General features: G+C 49.1%; 1 protein-coding gene across 1 annotated transcript in view; it reads right to left on the bottom strand.

Annotated features, from left to right (window-relative positions):
• The window catches only part of LOC138566651 (galectin-4-like), an 85,351-nt gene extending 75,611 nt beyond the window's left edge, over positions 1-9,740 (bottom strand). Inside the window, exon 1 of the mRNA XM_069644202.1 lies at positions 9,589-9,740. Coding sequence (XP_069500303.1) covers positions 9,589-9,633 — 45 coding nt within the window. The 5' untranslated portion in view covers positions 9,634-9,740. The remainder of the gene's footprint in view (positions 1-9,588) is intronic.
• Between the last annotated feature and the right edge of the window lie 8,490 nt (positions 9,741-18,230).

Genomic DNA, 18,230 nt, shown 5'->3' with positions numbered 1-18,230 from the left:
TGGGGAATTCGGGTTTGAGGGTTGCGCCCAAACATGAGTTCGGCAGGGGTCTTCCCTGTGGTGCTATGGGGCGTTCCCCGGTAGTCCCGCAGTAGTTGGTTGAGTACCTGTTCATATGGTTGTTCCGTGAGACGAGCAATCTGCAAGGCTCGCTTGAGATTTGCCATGAATCGTTCGATCATCCCGTTTGCTTGCGGCCAAAGCGGGGTCACCTTCCGATGTCGGAACCCCAAGTATTCCGCAAACCTGGCAAATTGATGTCCACAGAACAGGGCCCCGTTATCGGTCTTGAGTACTTTGGGCACTCCGTAGGCAGAGAAAATGTGGTCCAGTGCTGGGACGACGTGATGCGCGGCCGTGGACGAGATCATCTGTACTTCTGGATATCGGGAGTACTCATCCATTACTGTGAGGACGTACCTCCCCCCCTCGATGGGTCCAAAGAAGTCGGCGGCCACCGCTTCCCATATGTTCTGCGGAAGTTCGGACATTTGCAGTGGCTCCGGATGTCGGTTTGGGGTAATGATGCAGCAGGTGGGGCATGTTCTCAGGGCGGCCTCCACTCGGGCATCCATTCGGGGAAACCACACCTTTTGGCGCAGCATGCGCTGTGTGGAGACAATGCCTCGGTGAGTCTCGTGTGCCAGGTTGATGACCTTCTCCCGCAGGGTTGCTGGGATCACTAGCTTGCAGTCCTTGAGTAGGAGGTGGTCTTCTGATACGGCCAACTCTTCTTTCACGAGGAGAAGTCGTTCCACGTCTTCCCACGTTTGGCCCCCTGCCGCTTTTCCTCTCTCCTTGGCCCTTCTCCATTGTCCAGATGTGAGGCCTTCACATATGATGCGGCATGCAGGGTCGTTTTCAGTTTCTCTTGCCAGTTCCTCTGTGTTAACCCCCTCCGGCATGGTTTGATGAACCAGGTATCTGAGGTAGCGGTCCGCCACCGACGGTTCAGGTCTGCTCTCGTCCCTCGGTCTCCTCGACAGGAAGTCAGCCGGGTTTTCACCCTTCCCTGGTCTGTGAATGATGTTGAAAGCGTAATCCTGCAGGCGTAGCCCCCACCGGGCGATCCTAGGGGGCATCTTGGCTTGGGGATTGCCATAGAGAAACAGGAGCGCCTGGTGATCGGTGACCACCTGAAATGGCTTTCCATACAGGAATAAGTGGAAGTGTTCACATGCCCACACCACCGCTAGTCCTTCTTTTTCAGCCTGGGAGTAGGCTCATTCAGTGGCGGATAAGCTGCGGCTGGCATAGGCAACCACGTGTCTCTGTTGTGGGTCTTTGGGATCAACTTGAGCCAGGATGGCCCCTAGTCCCACTGGACTGGCGTCCACTGTTAGTTCTGTTCTCCGGTTGGGGTCGTAGTAGGCCATGTTTTCCGCCTTCGCAACCCTCTCCCTGATGGTTTCGAAAGCTTCTTGACATGCACCGGTCCACTCGAATTTCTCGTTCTGGTGTGTTAGCTTCCGCAAAGGTTCACTGACCGAGGCAAAATCCTTGATGTACCTGCTGCAGTAGCTGGCTAGGCCTAGAAACGAGCGAAGTTCTGACACATTGAGTGGTGCAGCTGTGTCATTCAGGGCTGAGACTTTGTCCGGATCTGGGGTCATCCCCACCTCTGAGAACACGTGGCCAAAGAATTTTAGCGTGCTCTTCCGGAACTCGCACTTGTCCTTGTTGAGTGTGAGGTTTGCATCGTGTAGAGCTTTACACACCCTCATGAGGGTTTCATCATGGCTCTTTACGTCAGTCCCAAACACCAGAATGTCATCCGAGTAGTTGAGGCAGCTGGGGATGTGCTTTATGATGTTATGGACCTCAGCTTGAAAGATCTCTGCGGCTGACGACACCCCAAAGCTCAACCTTTTGTATCTGAATAACCCAACGTGGGTGACAAATGTGGTTATGTTGCGACTCTCGGGGTGTAAAACCAGCTGATGGTATCCCTTCTGGAGGTCTAGTTTTGGGAAAACCTTGGCTCCGTTTAGCAGATGTATCATGTCCGTTATGCGTGGCGCAGGGTATCTTTCCCTGCGGATTGCCTGGTTGGGACGTCTCATGTCGACGCACAACCTGATGGTTTCAGATCCCTTCTTCGGGACGGGGACGATGGGAGAAACCCAGGTGGTTGCTCCCGAGGCCTTTTCAATGATGTCCTGTTCCAGTAATTTCTTTAGCTCATCCTCTACCTTTTGTTGGATGTTGACAGGGATCCCTCGGTAGGGCTGAGCCACTAGGCGTATGGAGTCGTCTATGTGTAATTTTACCTGTCGGTTCTTGAGTTTTCCAACCCCTCTGAATATTTTTGGGTACAAGTTGTTGATCATGTCAATCGGGTCGATGTACTTGTGAACCATGATGTTGTATAAGATGTGTATCAGGCCCATATCTGCGGCGGCCTTGAAACTCAGGACGCATCCGCTGTCCGTTTCGGTGGCCAGGACGTGGATTGGGACTTTCATCTCTTGGCCCTTGTATCGGCATAGCCCACTGAACCTTCCTACGCACTTGAGGGGAGTTTTCGCCCCATAGGCGTAGATATCAACGGTGGCTGGCTGGAGCTTTGGTTTCGGGGTTAGTTCGGCGTACACCTGTTCACTCACCACGTTGACGGTGGCGCCAGTGTCAATGAGGAATTCCGTTGGTCTTTCCTGCAGCTTGATGATGAGGGTGGGGCTATGAGCGGTGGCTGTGGGATTTCCTAACGCGTAAACGTACGCCTTCCTTTTGTGATCACTCCCGGAAGAACTAGGGTCTGATTCTGTGGGGGATTGTTCGACTAGATAGCGAACGTGGCGTCTTGATCTTCTTTCGGGTTTGGCCCGTGTCACGAATCTTCTCCTTTCTCTCCTCTTTTGGCAGTCGTCGCCGGAGTCCTTCTCTCTCTGGTCACTTCCGGGTTGACTTGGAGGGTTGGAGGTGTTACTTTGGGTCGAGTGGGTGCTCGGTGTTCCCCCATATCGGTTCCTCGAGCGAGTGGTGCTGTCTCGGGGCCTCTCTCTCCCTCGGTCCCTGAACAGTCTGCACACCCCTTTGAAATGGCCTCTTCACCGCATGTGGTGCAGCGTTGTCCTACAGCCGGGCATGTCCCTTCGTGGGGATATTCGAATCCACACTTGTAGCAGAATAGTTCTTCTGTCTTTTTCTCTAGGTGTAGTTTGTTCAAATTTTCGCCCAATGGTGTGCTCCCGAAACTTTCTACTTGACAGTCGATGGCTCTTTCGACCCTGGCCAGTGCCAGTATCTCCTCTAGCGTGTGAGACTTTTGGAGCAATTTCCTGCGGAAGGTTTGGGATTCGCACCCTGATATTATTTGCGATCTGAGGGCTTCAGTGTTCGAATAGTTTGCGAAGTCACAGTGCTTGAGTTTGGTGCGGAGTCGCATTACATACGCATCCATGGTCTCCCCTTTTGCCTGCTTTGTGATGTGGAACAGGTGCCTTTCATAGTCGACATTGGTGTGAGGCGCGAAGTATGCTGCTAGGGCGTCCTTTAGTTTTTGTATGGAGTCTATGGAGTCCTGGGGCATCTCGTCTATGATGTCTCGGGTGGCGGAGCCGACCGCTAGCTTTAGGAGGCACACTTGCCTTGCATCTGCCACTGGCCCCGTGGCCCCCATGTACAGGTCAAAGTCTCGAATCCATTTGGTCCACCTGGGGCCCATGTTGCTCGTGTCCGTCACGTCAAAGGCTCCAGGCATCTGGGCGGCCAGTGTGTCCGGCAGTTGGTAGGGCACGTGATCTAGCATTTGGTCTAGGGGTGCTGGGGGCCCATTTCCTGCAGCTCCCGCACCTTGGTTTGCATCCCGATCAGACATGGTGCTGGGAGCGTGGCTTCCTTACGCGGGATTCCGCTGTTGCGGTGTGATGGCCGCCTTAGGAGGCACGAGCACCATCGATGGGCACCACGCCTGTTGAAGCGCTCTGGCGTGGGCCTGGCCCCTTGTGCTTGAGCCGGCACCGTATCCTGCCGCGTATCACTACGCGCACGTGCACTCGCCTGCTTCTCCGTGCTCACCGTCGCGGCCCGGATCTTCTTTCTGTCCTGTCTGCCAGGTTCCTGTCAGGTTCCGCGACACCCCGACGCTGCAGCGACACCCCTCGCTTCTGGGCTGCTATGGGCGTCGGTCGGCGGGCGTTCTCGTCGCTGTTGCGTGCCGGTGCACGGCGCTCGTCTCCGGGGACCCTGCCTCTCAGAATCCCATCCTTGTCGCCATTGTGGTATCCCAGGCCTGGGTGAGGGAGCGAGCGCATGTCGCAGCAATAACAGGCCGACACGGAGCGGTGCTGTAAAACTTCCTTCTTTATTCGTGCCTCAACATTAACTAACTCGCCCCGCCCCTCCTGCGTCACTTCCCTTCTTTTCCCGCCCGGGTCCCTCCCGCCCCCGTCGTCCAGGATACGTCAACATGACAATGTCCTCTCCTCACCTCTTTAGCTTCCCCCTCAGCGCACGGGAGCCTTGGAATGCGCCAAAACAGGCCACACAAGTAACGTGCCCGATGCCAGGACGAGGTTAACTAAAGGGGCTGTGTGGAAGTCTTCGGTGCATGTTTGCTGGTGGGCATGACCGTTTATTGTAGCTCAGATTTGCGATGTTTAGCAACACGATGCCTTCCTTTCCAGGTGCCTACACATTGCCGGATTGAGTTTATACATCCCTGGCTTTCGGGGATTGCAGGACAATGCGAAACACGAAATGCCACATTCACCAGGCTGCCTACAGTGGATTGCAAATACCCCCCACCTGAGCCGCCTGCTCACAGCTCCACTGGCGCAGGGCACCCCACACAGATGCGACTCTCTCTCCCCAGTACCCGCCGCTGGCCACTGGCCTGGGGAAGAGCCTGAAATGCAATAGAAATGACCACATTCGCCAAGCTGAGCCGCCTGCTCACAGCTCCACTGGCGCAGGGCACACCACACAGATGCGACTCTCTCTCCCCAGTACCTGCTGGCCACTGGCCTGGGGCAGAGCCTGAAATGCAATAGAAATGCCACATTCACCAGGCTGCCTACAGTGGATTGCAAATACCCCCCACCTGAGCCGCCTGCTCACAGCTCCACTGGCGCAGGGCACCCCACACAGATGCGACTCTCTCTCCCCAGTACCCGCCGCTGGCCACTGGCCTGGGGAAGTGCCTGAAATGCAATAGAAATGCCACATTTACCAGGCTGCCTACAGTGGATTGCAAATACCCTCCACCTGAGCCGCCTGCTCAGAGCTCTACTGGCGCAGGGCACCCCACACAGATGCGACTCTCTCTCATAAGTACCTGCTGGCCACTGGCCTGGGGCAGAGCCTGAAATTCAAAACCGCAGATATGTCTATTGTTCAGACATTACACAGCACCCTGGACTACCTGCCCATACCATCGCATGTCTATTCTATTCTATTGACTGGCGCTCACAATGCTTTTCTTCTCCTCTTACACAGGCTCCGATTACAGTAAGTACAGTAGGGTGAGAGTTGAACAAGGACCTTCATTCCCTAGAGAGATTATGAGACTGAATTTCAAGTCCCCTGGAGGATAAAAAGGCAGCAAAACCTGGCCTAAGAGGGGTCGCCAGCTTTAATACTTTTTTTACCCCCATATGGAATTTTCAATGGGCCTCATCACAAGATGGGTGGTATCCTGACGCTGAACGTAATTACTGTTACCGGCACTTGGTCCGGCGGTATTACCGCTGGATAACAAATGGCGGTGTAAATCCCCCATTTCTATTTTAGTCCATAGCACTCAATGGGGCATTTTCAGTGCAATTACTGCAGCAGTAATTGCGCCAAAAATGAATGGAAAGTCAGCTGATTTACCTCCAACGTTCTGCCCAACTTATAGTCATTGGCCGATTGCGGCCACAGAATGGGGTGACAGTTTTTGCCGTCGTGTATTCCCACTATGCCGGCAATGAAACACGTGGCCTAACACCAGCATGACATTTTCATTCTGGCGTAAAACCAGCAAAATCCCAAGGAAATCACCGGTTTTCAGCACCCACTAAAAGCCGGCGGATCTCACAGGAATCCATTGTAAATGCCATTTGCCATCCGTAAATGAGGACATCTGTAAATGATGAGCAGCATTTATGCTTTTTGCAAAATGAAGTGCAAAATAAGGTGTTACGGCTATTTTACATGCATGAACACATTTATTGTGCAAACGTTGCTGGTCCCCTCCGTGCAACTAACTTAAGAAAGAGAGCCCCTTTAGTCGTAAGTGGCCACGCACCTGCAATCAAAAGAGAATTGGATAGGAATTCCTGCCACTCTAGCCCTCCTAGACTGAGCTCCGGCATCGTTCTGAAAGGGCATTTTGGGTGGTCCCATCTTGAGGGGTGTCTCCGATCTATGCACCCCTTTTAACTATTGAATGATTCCATTGGAGAATGGAGAGCAAGCTTGAGGAGTGAGTCTTGTGTGCAGGGTAAAGTGGTGTAGGGCCTCTGGCCGTGGATGTCCTTTCGTGTTCCTCTCCACTATGTGGTATTTGGCCTCATTCTGATACCCGGTTATTAATCAGGGGTAAGGAGCATGACTGATAGTGCGGCAGTGCTCCTAATCCACACACATGTCCTGGGCAGCACCTACTCGTTCTTTCACGAAAAATGTATTATGTATGATAGAGAATGTGCATAAATGTGAGGAAATGGCCTCAATAATGAAGAGGATAGTACCTTGCAGTACCCCCAACTCTTAAAGTGAAAAACTTGTCCGTTTGATGCTGATTTGTCAAAAGTAAAAATATACCATTATGCAATTGTTTGTTTTGATATTAAATACATCAATCTAGAACTTGCTTTTTTGATCTCCGAAGAGGGATGTGTACATGGCGGCTTGTTCCATTTTTATACTTTTGGAAGGGGCGGGGCAATGAGTGTCACTACCGGTTATTAATATCAAGGGGAGCGTTAAGCAAGAGAACCACATTTGTTTTAAGAGAGACAAAGATACGGGAAACAGCAGGGTACACCGTGTATTGACCCCCACAGTGACATGTCAAATGTTGTTCCCCAAAAAATAGGAAAATGGGTTCCTACAAAAACACACACCGAAATTACTGTGCTGGCTTACAGAGTGCATAGTGGTAAGTGTATGTGGGCCTTAAACACTGGGTGTAAATTAGCATGGACTTATCACACAGGTGCTGTACCGTGAGGTATTACTGCATAGCCCTCTGTTGCCTCCTTGTCACTAAGATGGGACGATTGCTACGGCTTTATTTTGAGAGCAGTCTTATATTTTGAGAGAGCAGTGAGCAGTCTTATATTTTGAGAGAGCAATCTTATATTTTGAGAGAGCAGTCTTTGACAGAGGCCAGCAAGCGGGGCCCACCTGGTGGGAGAGGTAACATCCAAGCACTGCCAGACTATCCTGCAGGGAGATCTTCTGCTGCCGAGGACCACCGCCTCTCAATCATGGGTAGAAGCAGGGAACCCCTCCCTGTGGCCATTCCCGATACCCATCTATCCTGCAGGCATGGAATTGGAACAGGAGGTTGCGGACTGTTAGCTGGAGATGAAAGTGGGCACCGCTGCCTGCCCACCTCCCCCCGCCCCCTCCTACTGCAGAATGGGTCCTAGCGTCCACCTCTTAATTGGTAAATTACTTTACTGTTGATATCTAAATGATGGCATGGGTTTCTGCAATCAATACAATCGGGATGGCCGCCATGGGCCTGGTGCGGAATGTATGCCTTCCCTGGCAGTCACTAGATATGTTCAGAAAGAAAACGAGACTTTCCATGTTCGTTCACGCGGGCTGATATTGCAACTGGCTGGTGCCCATCGATGCAGAAGGCTATAAAGTTGTACACTAAAGAGGGGCACTGTTTGGGCATGCGCATGTCCTAAGCAAACCAGACTTTCCGTGTTTACACTTCATAGACTCTGTGAGCGGACTGTTGAACTGTGGAGATAAGCTGCGGAGACTTGCTTGACTCTTTTCAGGGAGAGGTGGGCCGCTGCACGCTAGCTTGCAGGGCCATTGGTAGGGTGTACACCGAGTTTCGGAGACAAAAACTGGCCTAAAACATGTGGGGAGTCCGAAGCCTCTGGGCGGCGCCCAATCCCCGTGCCAATTTAGCAGCGAGCGCGTGCAGAGGGTCCCGCCTGATCGGCGCAGGGGATTCACTTGTGTGGACGATGAGTCACTTTCCGGACCAGTACCGTCCTCTCCGTTCGACTGTGACCCCCCCCGCCCCCCCACCCCGTCCCTCTGTTCGCTTCTTCCTCCGACACCCTGTATATTCCCTCCCTCTGTACTTTGCGCACCCTCCATCTTGTAATTATTTCTCTACTTCTCTGAGTCTCCTCTTTTATACTTGAACCCCCCCCCCCACCCGCCCATTAACGTCTCACTGTCCCCTCTTCGCCTCACTTTCAAGGCCGTGTCTCCCTCTCGCACTACCAGCTATCCCCTCGTGCCAATGTGCCACAAACAGCCCCTGCCAGTCTCTCCGTCTTCTCTTGCACACTTTCCTGTGACTTTTCGTTCTCTCACTTACACCTCCCCGCCTCCATCCCTCTCAGGCAAGCACAGGCCTCCCCTCCCACCCCCGTCAACCCCTCCTTTCCTCTGGCTTTTCTCATGCTCTGTGAAATGCGGATGACTCATGCCTGCGGTTAGGAAACTTTTCAAGGGGCACAGGGTGTGTCTGCAGAGGCGAGTAGAGACATCATCCTCGCCAGCTCATCTCAAAGAAAGAGGCGAGGGAGGGAGGGAGGGCTCCCACACCTGGAGGGCAGGAAGTACGGGGCGGGGTCCTCCCACAGAGGACCTGGGAGACAAAGTTACCTGTGTCCTGCCTGCCCAGGCGCATCTGAGGTGACTGGTGGATGTGGCCCGGTGCCACTAGAATGCAGGCGGAGAAACTCACGCCTGGACCTGCCAACACCGGGTCACGCCCACTCATGGGCGAATCGGCGCTAGAGGGGCACAGGGTGGTGGGGATGGGAGATGGATATAGCACGCTGAGGTGGGGAGATGAGATGAAAGCTTAGAGGCAGTGGTCTTCAAATTGGGGAGCCGGCCCCCTGGGGGCGGGGGAGGCACACACAAACATATAGGCAGATGTTCTATTGCGTATATTCTAAAATTAAAGAAGTCGCCTTAAACCTTGTTTTAAAGAGCCTGGGGCCCCTGGACATTGCTTGGGCCCCCTGGGGGGGGGGGGGTTTAACCAACCCCTAGGTGGAAAGGGCCCAGAAACAATATGTCTACTCAAGGGGGGGAGGCGCTCGGTATGAAAAGTTTGTATACCACTGGCTTATGGTGAGCAAAGAGCTGGGTTACAGGGAGGGGGAGTGAAGTTTTGGGGGTCAGGGCTAGGCGAGGGTGCCTGGGCAGAAAAGTTGGGATGGGCCAAGGATGGGTGCACGGTAAAGGAGTGACCGGCGGAGGATTAACATATTGAGCTATATTGCCAGTGCTCCCAGAGGGAACAGGGAGAGGCGCGGAGCAGTCCCAGGCTGAACTTCAGTGCATGGCTTCGAGGGAGGGAGTGGTGTCCCCAGCGGAAGGTGGCCCCGTAAAGCCGTTAGGGAAGGGAGCTCCCCGGGGAGGCAGAGTCCCATGGGCGGTACATACCGGATTGTAAACGGGTTGGGCGCCCAGGATCTGGTAACTCGCCATGGCTGCTGTTCTGGGAGCGTTTTCCGCGTTTCTGCACCGGGGGAGGACTTGGTCTGCACAGAGCAGCTCTGGAGGGTTTGGCTCTTATACCCTCTCTAGGGCGGGGCAGGCCCCGCTGCCTGGCCCGGCCCATGGAGCAAGACATTCTTCAATACCGACTGCAGCAGGCGAGGCACCGATCTGAGCGCTTTCCTCTTAATCACAGGAAGTTCTCTGCCACACAAACCACACGTTGTGAATTCCTAAAATAAAACATTAGTTGAAGGGAAGCTGTGCTTATAATGCAAAACCTAAAAAGTAGTGAATTTTAACATGTATGGCTAGCAGTGCAACCACGCCTTGCCAAACCCCGCTATTGATGGCAGATGACATCACAAATGCCTTCATCAGAAATATCAATATGGTTACATTTCACAATACCAATAGGGTACGAAACGCTTCACTTATCTAGCAGTGCATGCTGGCTGGCTACGGGGGCAAGTCATGGTTCGGTTTTTTAAGGTTTGCATTACAACAATTCTTTTGAGAATGTTTATGTTTTTTACGTATGTATTAACACAATTTGTTATATTAATTTTACCTCCCCCCTGTTTTGCATATTAAGTAACTTTGAGTCTCACCCTAAGTTACCCGCGTTATCCAGACACGGACCCCTTGCTCACTGTTCTTAGAGCGGAACAGCGCCACCTCACTGATGAGCCCTGACTCGGCTGAAACACCTGTCTGGGGTTGCTGTGGGTACTCTTGTTCAGAGTAGAATTGCCTAGCATTTGGGTGCTGGACTGCCCCTGGGCAGGACAAAGACTGATATGCAGGGATATTTCTTCTCTGTGAAAGGGACTGTGGGCTAAAGACTTGGTTGAGACTCTCCCAGGGGCCATCCACCCAAGAACAGGTCAACGGGCTGTGTTCATGCTGGTAGAGAGACTCCCAGACCCCCCTTTGTTTTGCATATTAAGTAACTTTGGGTCTCACCCTAAGTTATCAGGGGAATCCAGACGCGGACCGTTTACTCACTGTTCTTAGAGAGGCGCAGCTCCACCTCACTGATGAGGCCCGACTCGGCTGAAACACGTGTCTGGGGTTGCTGTGGGTACTCTTGTTCAGAGGAGAATAGCCTGGCATTTGGGTGCTGGACTGCCCCTGGGCAGGACACAGACTGATATGCAGGGATATTTCTTCTCTGTGAAAGTGACAGTGGGCTAAAGACTTGGTTGAGACTCTCCCAGGGGCCATCCACCCAAGAACAGGTCAACGGGCTGTGTTCATGCTGGTAGAGAGACTCCCAGACCCCCCTTTGTTTTGCATATTAAGTAACTTTGGGTCTCACCCTAAGTTATCAGGGGAATCCAGACGCGGACCGTTTACTCACTGTTCTTAGAGAGGCGCAGCTCCACCTCGCTGATGAGGCCCGACTCGGCTGAAACACGTGTATGGGGTTGCTGTGGGTACTCTTGTTCAGAGGAGAATTGCCTGACATTTGGGTGCTGGACTGCCCCTGGGCAGGACACAGACTGATATGCAGGGATATTTCTTCTCTGTGAAAGTGACAGTGGGCTAAAGACTTGGTTGAGACTCTCCCAGGGGCCATTGACCCAAGAACAGGTCAATGGGCTGTGTTCGTGCTGGTAGAGAGACTCCCAGACCCCCCCTTTGTTTTGTTATATTAGTATACAAGACAACAATAACGTCTCGTAAAGCTTTTTTATTTACGTTTTAGGGTTTTAGAAGGATATGCTTTACCCACGTAGAGCGCCTGCCTGCTTGGACATCTGTCGTGCGCAGGTGGCTCTGTGCCCAAAGATGGGCCTGGTTTAATTTCCCAGAGAGCATGGCCTGCACCAATGCACAGTGTACATTTTCCCTGGGGCCTGGCCCTCGGCCCTGCCCAGAGCACAGTGATCTTATGTGCAGTATTCAGCAGGCATTGCCCTGGGCCATGCCCAGTGGCCACCTCGCCCCTACATGCTGGGCATGGTCTTTGACCGTGCCCCAGGTACAGTGAGACTATACTCGCAGTGTCTGATGGTCATAGCCACACAGGTTGAGTGATACCATCTTCATGAAACATTTCAAAACAAATCAGAGCAGAGGGTGTATTGTTTCTGGAAAGTTTCCCGCCGCTCCCTTCACGGGGACCAAGGTTAAATGGGACCTCCTATAACGTTGCCTGCTGTGGGCAGAATTTCACAAAACCTATATGTAGGAAGTTGATTTCTTTTGGAAGGCTTATGACTGTCCTGATAGGACAGAGCTATAAGCCTTCCAAAACTCCCCCCGCCCCAGACCCCCTTGGAAACCTTACTCTGTTTATCAGGGGCATTCTAAAATGTGTAACACCGCCCCTTAGATACCCCAGATCCTCAATTCCTGCAGCTAAAATTAGCATTATTGTCTAAAAATAGGCCATATTCCAATCCTCTGGGGCATGGCCTTGCTGTCCCCAGGGCAGGGTGTGTGCCCTTTCAAAAGGATTTAGCACTGGGAACTCAGGCTAGAGTTCACACATCCAACATAGTTGCCAGCCTAAAGTGTTCAGCTAGGCACCAGCCAATCACTTTTCCAGATGTGAATCTGGGGTTACAAACTGTCGGCAACACTATATAGCCTTTTGGTCCCATATTTTAGAAATTTTATTTTGGCAAAACTGCCGATTACATTTTCACTAAAATGATGATTTCAAGTTGTAAAAGCCAACTACTAATCTAAGTCTCTTTTAAATCTGTACAGATGTTTTTACATTATTTGAGAGCAGTAATTCCCTATTTGCTAAAATCAAAATTGGATGTATACTTTGCCCCAAAGTTTCAGGCAGACGCATCAAATGACTGCAAAGTCATTAGCATCAAAGTATAAAACGTGAGATCAACAACATTTTACCTGAAACTAAACAAACACGTCCATATGAGGAGCGCCAACATGCACTCCCCAGAGATGTGGTGTACAAATCACCGAACAGCGAGTTGGATTTCCTCATTTCCTTGCCGCCCACCATCCTTCTTTTGTTATCTTCCCGTGTGCCCCTCCTGAAACAAACTGCTTTTTGCATCTGGCCCGTGTTAAAATCACTTTATATAAATAAAAACTTCTCTTATTTTTTGCTATCCAGCTTAACTACATACAAGTCACCGCCACCAACTCTAGAATATGATACATAGAACCCTGCAATATCCACATAACCTGTAGGGGACTTTCTTTTTGCACTTGGCGAAGGGCGCTCAGCCTATCAGGTGGCTGGAACAGCAGGCAACAATACACATTCCCCACCCGCTGTTCCACCCACCCAAAGCACTTCCCGGGGCGGTGACATTTTTGTACTTTTTTTTTTTAATGTGGGGAGGAAACATGGTGGCGCTCCCTGTTGCCTCCTCTCCATCCAACCCCCCCCCCCCACCTACTCAAAACAATCCCAAGAAGCCCTTCCCCAGCGCCACCCTCCCTCCCTCTCCACTTACCTGCTGCACCGGAGCTTTGTGCTCTAGTCTGGCCGCCACCCTAGAATTAGAAAAGGGACCTCATCCCTTTTCCTTAGGGTGGCAGCCTGCTTGTTTCTTTTTCTTCTGAAATTGGCGTTGCTTACGGCAGACAATCTCCAGAGGAAAAAAAAGAAAGCCATTCGTAACCAGGATGAACGCCGGGGTGCGAATATGGCTTTAACTCTCTGGCCGCGGGGTGGGGAGGCAGACATTGCCGGTAACCGCCCACATCCCTCGCCGAGGCCCTTGCTTTGCTCAGGCCTACCTTAGCTCAGGCTTGCGGGCCGTTAACGCCCATGTATACCCCACACCCTCCACCGGGGAGTGAAAGCCATAAATACATGGCAGCCTGAAATATTTGTTGAATCGGGCTAATTTATTTTTTATTACAAGCTGTTTGTAGCACCACTATTCAGCTATAATAAGAAAATGGGGGTATGACTGTAATAACCTGTTACTGTTGAGTGATAACATCACAATGGCTGCTGCTTGATCAGTGTCCATACACTAGGCAGTCAACCAGGTCTATCCACGCAGATCTTTGACTGGAACCAACAGTTTGAAAACAATCCTGGCTGAAATTATTAATAAACAACCGAGCATACCAAACTCCAAAAGATTAAGTGTAAGCATTAACAATATCAGTCTTTCATATGCCCTAAACTAGAACTAAAGATAGTCAATGGTAATAAACTATGAGAACCAACTAGCCCAATTGTATTGATAATTACTTTCGATTTAGCAGCTCAATTTCCCATCGATAGATTATCACCAGTGTGAGCAAATCCCAATATTTTTATTGACACCTAGGTCATCCATAACATTTGGGTTTCGTTGTTTTATTTTGTCAGAATCCAAACTACACTAACATCTTCTTGTGCAGTTGGAGTTGATTTCGCGAAATAATTCTTATTACATTGAGAGTACCAACTCAAAATTCTGATATCCCATTCACGCCCGAAGAAACTCTAGAGCAGAGTGAAACACATGTTGTTCAAGGGTTTAAACAAAGTAGCCCATGGGTTTAAGTAAAGTATAAAACTGCTCAAGTTTATTTTTTGGGAAGTCATATTACAAATTGCAGATTGCAAATGTTCATTTTCGCATACTGAATACAGTTTATTGAACTCCAATGAGGTCTTTGGCAGGCACATTTTCTGCATATTAACTTTTTCTGTAATGCTCATTAACTATTGCATGTCTATATTGTGCACTTCTGGAGTTTAAAACAGAAGAGAAACCACCCATCTGCATGATGTCATTTATTTTTAAACCACAAAACTGTTTTTGGCTGCATTTTATTAAACTGCCTAAACTATTTTTCTGAAACAAATTACAAACTGCAGATTAATGCGTTTTTATTCAACCAGATTCTACACTGATTATATGTATCTACAACTGCAAGATCTCCCATCAGACTGGGCAAGAGGTCAGGTATTGCACGGGATGACTGTGTGGCCTTCTACCCCCACCATATCTAAAACAGTTATTGAAAGTCACCTCAGAGGTTTCTCTGTTCATATAATTCCTTAGTGACTTGCAATAAATGTATTACATACTGTAGTGGGTGCTTTATCCCATATACTAGCCGTAGCCACAGCCGTTGCCCGGGTCTGTAGCTGACATGCACGTGGGGGTCTGCTATAGCCTTGTTTATGTTATAATGTGTCCTAACTGCCTATTTATCAAAATTCACAAAAATCGGCAATTTCCCAGAATCGCCTATACTGATAGCACAGGGCCGGGCCCCGCTCCACTCCTCTGCAGGGCCAATGGGTGGGGTTGGTCAAATTTCACTGTCGCCAGTACACCCCAAACTGGTATGCCGAACATGGGCCAACATTTAAGCCCACCAACTGTTATGGGCTGTAGCCAATCCCGAATATACAAAAACACTTTCACAAATATATATATATATATATATATATATATAGAGAGAGAGAGAGAGAGAGAGAGATATTGCAGTCAGTGGCTACATCACCACTCGCCTGTAATACAGTCATGAAATCACACTCAACGGTAGTCACATATTACCCACCCCCACACCTTAGTGGTCTCAGAGGGCCTTAATGTGGCATAAAGCACTACATAAGCAACAAGCATGGCATAGCCTTATGTTGTGACAGTCATTAGACATGTGTAGCCTCCTTTACAGGAACCGTGATCTATGCAATGATTGCATTCGCAGACAATATATTATGAAAAGAATTACTCCACCCCCCAACTGCAGCGGTCCCAAAGTTTGTGGCCATGCAAGTATGGCATTTGGCGTGATGGCCCATATACCCGATTTCTCTCTCCTCGTGTGTCTGCTTTATTCGGCTTTTACACAGTACTCTCTGGGCTCTTTCACTTCTGACAATCGGCTGGGCAATCCCGGATTTATCGCTCTGTGGCCTATGAGTGGGGTCAGAAATGAAAGCCAGACACAAAGTAGTCATGTTTTTAGTTAAAGCCTCTTATTCAATTTAAATGGGTTGGGGAAATGCCTCTCTGACCCTATTCTAAAGAGGAGTTTCCCTATCTAAAAAACAAAAACGAAGGATCTGTTTCGGGGTGTCATAAATCAAAAGCTGTCCTTGTTTCCAATGTCCTATGCTGACCCTCACACTACAAACAAAATAATAAAGTGGAAAGGGAAATGTCTTATACCTGGTATTTGCAAAAAGTGTTCTAAAAAAATAGAAGAGCTCCAACCTAAATGTTCTCCACAATGGAAAATACCTTAGTTCCAGAAGTGGATTCCCTTCCCCTGGATTCTTCATTGGTATAACAAATGTCTCAGAGTCCAACAGTTATCTGTGTCTTTCTTGGCCCACAACAATCCTGTTAAATAAAAGCTGTTGAGCCTTGTAAGTTGTTCTTTAACAATAGTTCCTTCCTTTTACACAAGTTCCCTCTTGATTTAACAAATACTGTCTCTGCCCGACACTCCTTTTAAGTTTGAAATTTGCCTGGTACACTCCCCTGTCAGAACTCTTTATGCACTTCCCACTGCCTGGTGTACTCTCCAATCGGGACTTCTCTTCTATCCACAACTGCCTGGTGTATGATTTCCAGGGCTTCTATACTATACCTAGTTTAACACCTCTAGAAAGCTTTCACTCTGATGCCAGGTCAACAAGTAACTGTATCAAAAATAATCTCTATGCAACAAATATACTGTGATTTTGGACATATTTCTAAGATTAAACGTTCATTTTCTATGTATCACAGAAACATGGATTTTGTCTCACAATACAACTGTTGCTGCCTTTCCGACTACATCTTTGACTTCTTTTGACCATGTCCCCCATGCCACTAGCTGCCGCGGGGGCACCAGCATACTCTACCGTTCCCGTTTCTCTCCTATTTCTTCCCCAGTTACTATTCCATGTTATTCCTCCTTTGAATTTACTTATAAACTCTTTGCTAAACATTTTTCTATCTCATTCATCATTGTTTATCGCCCCCCTGGCCCAGACATTGACCATCTTTTGTCTCACATTCAGCCTAGCCCCATTCCTGTCGTATTACTAGGCGACTTTAATCTTCACTTATCTTCTACACATTCTACTATTCCTTTTATCCCTGTTCTTGATTCTCACTTTATTTCGCATCTTGCCACTCACCCATCACACATCTGGCTCCTCTCTTGATTTAATCTTCAACTCAACTTTCAATGCCCCTCCAGTGCTAGTCCTACCTATCTATCTTTCGGATCATTATCTACTCTGTGTCACAATTCTCCCCAACCTCCAAAAACTCTCCTGCTCTTTCCCAACAACATTCTTTCGACATGATCTATGAAGCTTAAATCCCATGCTTTTTAATACTACCTGTACTTCTGCCCTCCCGTCTTCTCCACTCTTTTCCACCCTCAATGCTGATGAGGCAGCTTCTGTTATTTCCTCATCTCTTTCCTCCTCCCTAGATCAGCTCTATCCTCTGTCCGCCTTTCACCCTACTCGGAAACCATCCCAACCTTGGCTATCCCCTCACCTTCGCGCTATGCGTCGCTTCCTTCACCGACTTTAAAGGTGTTGGCTTAAATCCAAATCAACACTTGATCATTCTTCCTACTTTTTCTATCATGTTCTCTATGACAAATGTCTTATGTTCTGCTAAGCGTGCTTACTTCTCTGATCTTCTGCACACTCAATCCACTCTCATTAGGCATCCCTTCCAAACCCTTGCACAACTTCTTTCTCCTCCTAGCCCTGACTATTCTCTTAACTCTACTTTGTCTGCCTCTGACTTTGCTCATTTTGTCTCTTCGAAAATCCTTTCTCTTCATTGTGATATCAAAGCTTCTCTTCCATCAGGCACATCACCTCCTCCTACATCTATTCTTCATGCCTTAATTTCTCACTTTGCTCGAGTTACCAATATTGATGTTCTTCTACTAGCCAAAGCTCACCCTACTGCCTCTCCCACTGAACCAATTCCTTCCACACTCATTCCCAAGATCTATCCTCTTCTTTTACATTGTCTCTTTCTTTAACATCTGTCTTTCTACATCTATTTTTCCTGCATCTTTTAAACACGCATCTTTTATTCCTATCCTAAAGAAACCCACAGCCAATCCCTTGAATGTTTTCAATTTCCGTCCCATTTCTCTTCTATCATATCTTCCTAAACTTTTAGAACATCTTGTTTATTCCCAAATCTCCTTATTTGTTACTGACTACTCTCTTCTTCCTCAATTTCAACCCGGTTTTCATCACTTCCACTCTACAGAAACTGCCCTGCTCTCTGTGCTAAACTCTCTTCTTTCAGCTTGTTACTCTAAGCACTCCTCTTTTCTTATTCTTCTTGATCTATCCGCTGCTTTCGACACTGTGAATCACTCCCTTCTCTTGGTGTCACTTTCTTCATTTGGTCTCAAAGATCCTGTTCTGTCCTAGTTCAACTCCTATCTGTCCAACTGAAATTTCTCTGTCTCCTGGGTGGGCAAGACCTCTTCGTCTTTCTCGTTCAATCACAGGGTGCCTCAAGGGTCAGTTCTAGGCCCTTTTTTCTTTTCCTTATACACATCATATCTCGTTGCTATTATCTCCTCCTTTGGTCTATCACATCATTTCTACACTGATGACACTCAACTATTCCTATCCTTTCCCCCGGATATTCATCACACTCTCT

Source organism: Ambystoma mexicanum, chromosome 2p, assembly GCF_040938575.1.
Source record: "Ambystoma mexicanum isolate Mex_15411 chromosome 2p, UKY_AmexF1_1, whole genome shotgun sequence".
In the NCBI taxonomy this organism is placed as follows: Eukaryota; Metazoa; Chordata; class Amphibia; order Caudata; family Ambystomatidae; genus Ambystoma; species Ambystoma mexicanum.
The sequence above is the reverse complement of the archived record's forward strand: the minus strand, read 5'-3'. Positions and strand labels throughout refer to the sequence as shown.